The sequence below is a fragment of the Echeneis naucrates genome, chromosome 7 (assembly GCF_900963305.1).
Source record: "Echeneis naucrates chromosome 7, fEcheNa1.1, whole genome shotgun sequence".
Classification (NCBI taxonomy): domain Eukaryota; kingdom Metazoa; phylum Chordata; class Actinopteri; order Carangiformes; family Echeneidae; genus Echeneis; species Echeneis naucrates.
In genome coordinates, this window is record NC_042517.1 from 19500350 (window position 1) to 19507642 (window position 7293).

General features: G+C 41.9%; 1 protein-coding gene across 2 annotated transcripts; it reads left to right on the forward strand.

Annotated features, from left to right (window-relative positions):
* Nucleotides 1-292: 292 nt before the first annotated feature.
* Nucleotides 293-5957, forward strand: icmt (isoprenylcysteine carboxyl methyltransferase). 2 transcript variants are annotated; one of them, XM_029506689.1, is made up of 6 exons: nucleotides 389-517; nucleotides 1573-1638; nucleotides 1772-1860; nucleotides 2126-2295; nucleotides 3007-3224; nucleotides 4390-5957. In XM_029506689.1, exons 2-6 carry the CDS (start codon nucleotides 1579-1581, stop codon nucleotides 4567-4569), a joined length of 717 nt encoding a protein of 238 aa, XP_029362549.1. In that variant the 5' UTR covers nucleotides 389-517; nucleotides 1573-1578; the 3' UTR covers nucleotides 4570-5957. The 2 variants fall into 2 exon arrangements, with proteins under 2 accessions (XP_029362548.1, XP_029362549.1); XM_029506688.1 differs by lacking the exon at nucleotides 1573-1638 and having other exon boundaries at nucleotides 293-517.
* Nucleotides 5958-7293: the final 1336 nt, after the last annotated feature.

A 7293-nucleotide genomic window follows, 5' to 3' on the forward strand; every position in this document is an offset into this window, starting at 1 on the left:
AAAACTACAAAAAAAACAGAAGGCGCATAAGCAGTTCAAAAATAGATTTTCAAAACAATGATTGCTGGCCAGTTTCCCATTCTCTCGCTTTCTGTAATGATGAATTATATGATTTGAATCCAGTAATAAAACATTGAAATGGGTTTCTTACCTTTCCATTTGCGACAGTGAATGTGATACTTAGTTAAAAGCAAGACTGCATTACCCATGAAGCCTATTCGTCGTTATGAACAACCGGAGATTGACATCACGCGTCCAGCTGTTATCGCGATAGTTCCTTTGACACAGGACCTCCAACATGGCTGGCAGTAAGTTGGTGTTGGAAGGACGAGTAAGTGTAAAAGGCTTTATTTTAGGACTCAGTGTGGTTGTAATCCCGTTGATCAGAACCTGGTTTGGACATCTTGACTGGGTATTCGATTATTTGACGGAAACTCCCGGAAAAATAGCGATTTGCATATACATTGCTGTTATTAACGGCCTCTTGCTAATCACATACAGGGGACCGCTTTACAAGGTAAGTCCTGCTGTTAGACAGCTAACTTCCTGTATTCTTTCCTACTTCCTCTGGTTTTGACTAAAACTTACAAAGTAGCTAACCTGTTCCTTTCACACAACCGACTTCATTCAACTTGACTGTTGCACTACTCCGTCGGCTAACCTAACTGAATCATATTGTGAGTTAACATTAGCTACCCGTGTAGGTAATCTCGTTAGCTGAAGAGGAAGGCGACAGCTGGAGCCGGGGAGATAAAGACAGAAGCTTAAGCCATTCTAAGTAGATGAATACTGGGCTCCACCTGCTCCTCTGTAGGCCACATTTCATCAGAAAACAGTGCCATCAAAGTCACCTCAGTTTAAAAAATCTGCACTTCTAGTGTGGTGTCGGGTTTATTGTGCTTCTGTAAGATGACGTGATGTATGTTTCCAATTAGGTACTGTTCAATTAAAATACGAATTGGTTAGTGAGTTTTGTTAGTCGACAGTGTTTGCCACTGGGCACTCAACCAGATAGAAGATTAAGTAGAGAAGTGGATAACTTAATCCTTCCCACGAATGATAGCTCAAAAGACATAAAATCATTGTGATTCTAGTTCCTGCAGCATTTGTCTGCATTAATGAAAGGTCCAGTCAGTTGATTAGAGGTGTTGACATCTATATGAACATATATTTGTGCTTTTAAGTACCAAAAACCGTCTTAGCATGGTTTTATATTGCTTTTCTCATGTATGTGTCTCTGGAGCTCTAATAACATCAAATTGGTAGCCAATCAGAAGAGATACTCAGGGCCTCTGACCTCACAAAGTTACAGAAATCCCGATGGCAATTTTTTTTTTTTTTTTTTTGTAAGGCTTTTATGAGGTTCTTACTGCGTCCTGTGTTCACCCGATAATATCTACAAATAGTAACTGCATATATACACACATGGCCTCTGGATCTTTAGAATTTATTAATTAAGTATCCATATGTTTCTTTCTCTCTCTTTGATAACTTATTAATGTCGAACAAATAATACATAAACTCACATTGATGCCTCACTTCTTTAACTCTCCCCATTTCTCTTTGCTCTAGATTTAAATGCTTACACACAAACTCAAGAGTTTTCTAGATTGGAATGGCACAGCCAGTAAATTTGACGTAAGCGACCTGAATCTACTTGTATACAAGGCAGATATCAACTACCTACCACACGGAACAGCGTGACATATGTTGTATGTTGGTTTTTCCGCACAGCCATTATTGTTAATTTTATGGTTCTGATTGGATCTAGGTCGCTGTGAGAGCCTGCTTTCTGGGAGTTTCTTTTGGCTGCGGACTAATTATAAGCTTCTCCGAATCCACTTGGACACATTTTGGCTGGTACGTGCATATATCTTCAGATCGGTCACAATGCTCCTGTGCATTGTGCACAAACGAATGTTGATTCATTTATCCCCAACCCAGATGCATTTGCTGTTGTCTCAGTGAATCGCAGTGAATCTCAGTGACTGCATCTGGTTAATTGTTCAGCTGTTCAGAGAAATATGGTGGACCAGGACATATAACATGTTAAGCCGGCGGGATGTATGTTGGATTGTCCAGGCCTGTTGCAGTTGAACATGTGTGGTAATGTGTCTCCCCACAGGTACATGTGCTCACTGTCGTTCTTCCATTACTCTGAGTACCTGGTGACGGCCATCATCAACCCTCACAGCCTTTCACTAGACTCCTTCCTGCTCAACCACAGTATGGAGTACACATTGGCTGCTGTGTCCTCGTGGGTGGAGTTCACAGTGGAGAAGATAACAGTTCCAGGTTGGTGTGATCTGTTTAGTCTACAACACACAGAAGGTGAACATATAAGTTTTTCAGAACATCATATGAATCTGCCTCATACATACAGACCTAGAAAGTTCTCAGAATCCAATCACTAGCTCTGGACTGGCGTGGTGTCTCCATTGAGAAAAGGTGACATCATTAATTAGAAGAAAAACATTGGAAATTGAAGATAAGGGCACTTGCGTGGTTGGCACAGCACATATTTTAACCTTTCTATTGAACCTCATTAATGATGTAGATATGCGGTTACCTTCAATAATTACATTATTAAATATTTATCTGACATGCTGATGCTACGGCCGGACTATACTGAACAAAGTAATGAAGGTACTGCAACGCAACACAACACCGGTCCTCGTCAGACCTGGATTCATTATTTAAGGTGTAGACTTTTAATTGGTTATAAATTTTCAGGTATCTAAAGAAATAAAATTCTAAACCACAGGAATGTTTTGTGTTTCAGTAATGTCCGTATCTCAGTTAAACTTAAATCACGCTTTCATACACATCAATTGAACAATTTTTTAATAAGACATTTATTTCAGTTAGAGAGAGAGAACTTCAGGTGTGACTGGTTTACTCAGCCAGTTTTTTCAAGTGTGCTTCACTCTGAGTTTGGAGGGCTTTAATGTCACTCTGAAACTGAAGCAAAGACCAACCTCTGAACCCATGTGACCTCTCTGTTAGAGCTGAAGCAGCTGAGCTGGTTGAGCATTGTGGGACTGCTTATGGTGCTGTGTGGTGAGGCCCTGCGTAAGGCAGCCATGTTGACTGCTGGCTCCAACTTCAACCATATTGTCCAGAATGAGAAGGCCCAGAGCCACGTGCTGGTCACAGGCGGGGTCTACTCCTACTTCAGACACCCGTCGTATGTGGGCTGGTTCTACTGGAGCATAGGAACGCAGGTGAGTGTACAGCGGTCATCCAACAGTGCGATAGAAAAAATGCACGCGATGGAAATTGATAATTTATTGCTCGTAGATTGTGCCCTCTGCTTTGATGAGTTACTGAGGTCTTGCCAACAATATGAGGCAGGAATAGCATAAAGATTCACTCTGACAGATAAACAAAGCAGAGATTTGGACCTGGACCAGTGTTTAGTCCAGATTGTCTGCCAGTTTGTGTGAGAGCAGGTAGTGATAGACCAATATGGTTTTTTCAGGGCAATTTTAGTAGTCAAGTAGGCCAATAACTGATATTTAGAGCTGATATTAATATGCTGTTAAAGGAAAAATATTGGCATCAAAGTTTTAAATAATGCAAACTCCGACACTTGACTTTGCCTCAATGCCTTTAAGCATATGTTTATTAAACATCTTATCAGATTTGCAACATGTTAAGTTTTGTTTTGTTTTTTTTTTTCTCCCCCCATCTTAGACAATAGACATCTTTGTTTTAAAATTCTAACAGAAAGTACAAGTAGCTCCCGTGCTCAGCAGCTTAAAAGGTAAATGAAAACTTAAACAAATAAATAGCTCTCTAAAGTTTGCTACAGCAATTAAAGTTTTCCAAATTTTCAATATAACTGATGTGGAAGATCCGGGTATTTTTATGCCTACCATGACACCCGGAAAAAAAGCTTTTTTTGGCATCATGCACCACTGAGCAATGTCCATAGGAATGAAGGGGCCCACCTCCTTTATATCCAGTTCTCTTTATACATATATGTACGAAACATCTGCTCACTGGACGTTTTTCCTTCGGCAAAACTTTTTCACCTCTCTGCTGTGTGTGAGTGAACACTGGGCATGCACAGCTTTCACTGCTGATTGGCTATTACCCATGCCTTGGCTCTGCGTGTAACCAATCAGATGGTGCTGTGGTTGGGACAATGCTGGAGACGAGTAGTGACAGCAGACAGAGAGGTGTGGCTGCATCAGCGCCAAAATTACCCTGTTTTAAATTGATTTCTTATCAGGTGTCCGATTTAAAAAAAAAAAAAAAAAAAAAAGGCCAGATTCTGATAATCTGTCGATCCCTGAGAGCAGATTAGTTTTTGTGCTGTTTTTTGAAAACAGAAATTGAAACCATGTTGTGTGAAATTCATGTTGTGTACAATGCCTTTTGCAGGTCATGCTGTGTAACCCTGTGTGCATACTTGGTTATACGATAGCCAGCTGGAGGTTCTTCCGAGAGCGGATTGAAGAGGAAGAGCTCTCTCTCATCCATTTCTTCGCTGAGGACTACGTAGAGTACAAGAAGAAGGTTCCTACCGGGCTGCCGTTCATCTCAGGTGTCCGTGTCAACTAGTCCCTGCAGCTGGATGTTGGATATCATAGACTTGCAGCACCAAAGCAGGTCAGGCCTGGTGGGTGTGCGATGTCTCCTGTGTTTAGGTCCCTCCAGAGGGAAATCTTGCAGCTGGCTGAGCACATGTAGCTCACAGACAGAGACTGTTACAGCTGGAATGGTGACGGGCAGCTGGGCTGCTGTTTTTCTAGCTAACTCCAAAATCCAGACCAGACCACCTCCACTCTGCTACATGTATTTTAATACCTCCATCTGTTTCAGTTGTGTATCTGTTTGCATGCTCTGACTGTGGCTTGTGTGACGTATATTACACACTCCATCAGTAAATTGCCTTTTCTCCAGGTTCAATATTTGGTTTTAACAGGAAACACGGTGCACTTTCTTGTAGACTGAATCATCTCCCCCACACTTTGATGGAGCCCACAGAGGTGTTCAGTCTTAGTGCGTCAGTGTCCTGTCATGTCTGTGTGTGTATTGGACTCTGTAGAGAGGGGTTTCTGTCTTTATTGGGGGGTGTTTGCAATCAGAGACACCAGCAAGAATATTCCCACAGACAATAAATCTCAAGGCCTCGATAATACCAAGGGCCAGTTTTCCTGTCACAGTAATGAAACCCCAGTAAAGAGAGAAAAATTATTTCATGATCATAGAAAAATAATAATAGAGGTTTATATGTGTTGGTGATGAAACTCTGTCAGTTACAGGCCACTCACCCTGATCCTCTTCCTCATGAGCACTCAGGCGGCAACTCATCACTCATAGTGACAGTGTGAGTAAAACACGACGCGCCCCTTGTTCGTGTCACTCACATGTTCCTATTGCATGTTCAGCAATTGTTATAAAATCTAGAAAGCCTCAGGTTTTCTTAGTTCCTTTCATCTGTCCTGCAGTTTTCTTTAGTATCAACTCATCGTCACTTTGCTTTAGAAATCAACAACATGGCTCTCTTCTGTATTGGACGGGGCCTCTGTGCTGCTCTGCACTCCCAAGGCGTGGGTGCCAAGGGAAAGTCTCACTAGGCCAACATGGCCACACATTTGCCATGTAGCAGAGCGAAACAAAAAGGCGCACACATTTATATTTTATGTTATCAAATAATTCTTTTAAAAGGGATCACGTGTCCATTGATGAAATGAAAACATGTTGGAGATAAACAGGGAGCAATAGGCATACAGGTGACCCAGAGGACACAGACAATGTCCCAGTTTTGCTTCCAGCTGGGAATGTCTAGGGCTTAGCCCCATGTCCTCTGTATGCACTTTTGGATTTAATGGGGAGTTTTTATAGTACACACTCTCTGATACCTACAAACAACTAACTGTAAAGAGAGGGAAAAAAAAAAAAAAAAGAATATGGGGCTCTGTGTTTACAGATGCTACAGCAGGCAACCTTATATGATATGCTGATTCTGGAGTTTTATCAATGAGCACCCTTTGGTCTGTGAACGTTTTTTTTTAAATGTGCTTTATAAATAAATCTTTAATTGATATGACTTGCAAGTTCTTGAAGAATGAAGAAAGAATAAATAAATAAATAAATAAAGTAAACCACCCGGCAGCCTGGCGGCGTAGTGGTTAGCGCTGTCGCCCCACAATAAGGTCGCTGGTTTGATTCCCGGCCTGGGTCCTTTCTGTGTGGAGTTTGTCTGCATGGGTTTCCTCCCACCATCCAAAAACATGCATAGGCTAACTGAGACTCTAAATTGACTGTAGGTGTGAGTGTGAGTGGCTGCTTGTCTGTTTGTACTTGTCCTTGTGTGTTGGCCCTGCAATGGACTGGTGACCTGTCGGAGTACCCCACCCCTCGCACAATGTGTGCTGGGATTGGCTCCAGCAGCCCCACGACCCTGAAGCGGATGAAGATGAGTGAGTGAGTAAACCATCCTATTGAGAGAGGCCTCTGTGACTGCAGAGGAGTCCAAAGGATGTGTTGACCTTGACATCACATCAATGGCCTCAGATGCAGTTAACGCCTGCAATATAGAATCAATTTTGTTTGTGTGCTTGCAAGACAATGTATGTGGAGTTGTGTTCATGGTGATAGAGGAACATGTGGGTGACTCGCTGGGTTGTTGTGGAGCTCTATGAATCAGGCTAATGAACAGAGCTTTGCTCTGTATGTGGCAGAGGTCAATCACATCTTAAAGATATTGCACTCATCTCAAGTTACTACTCCAAAAAACCTGTAAACATCATCTGAACATAAGCTCTGTTTTGACTACTGTCTGCTACAGATTGTGACCTTCACTCACAACAGCTTTGTGTCCACTAAGATACCATTTGTTACTGTCAGCTGACAACTGCTGTCACTTCACTCTGCTAACAGCTTCTCATCCCAACACTCAGGGCTAGCTTGGACAACACTAGACAATTTGTGCCACTGGTCAGAGTTCAAATTAAATGAATGAGGTGGTCGAATCACAGGCAAGTTTATCTGTGTGATGCAGTCACAGTGTGCTGCGGGGTGAAGAATGTAAAGTGACACACTTGTAGCATATCTGTGATGTGCACTTTGGAGTTAGACAATGAAGCACTCTTGAGATACTGAACTGACTGTTGAAGCATGGCACAGGAGCACTTGTACTGTATGAGTACCATTTATCTTAGGCTGTGAGTTTGTCAGTTTATTACTGACTTGCAACTGTTGGCTGATTATCAAGCAGATTTTCTCAGCAGCACTTATATTAATAAAATCAAAGTAATTATTATAAAGGCTCTGTCTTTA

Excerpts from the sequence above, each read along its gene's own strand:
- icmt (XM_029506688.1), top strand. The coding sequence starts at position 299 with ATGGCTGGCAGTAAGTTGGTGTTGGAAGGACGAGTAAGTGTAAAAGGC. Across the intron at positions 2,296-3,006 it reads GGAGAAGATAACAGTTCCAG|AGCTGAAGCAGCTGAGCTGG; the intron begins GTTGGTGTGATC and ends CCTCTCTGTTAG. Across the intron at positions 3,225-4,389 it reads ACTGGAGCATAGGAACGCAG|GTCATGCTGTGTAACCCTGT; the intron begins GTGAGTGTACAG and ends TGCCTTTTGCAG.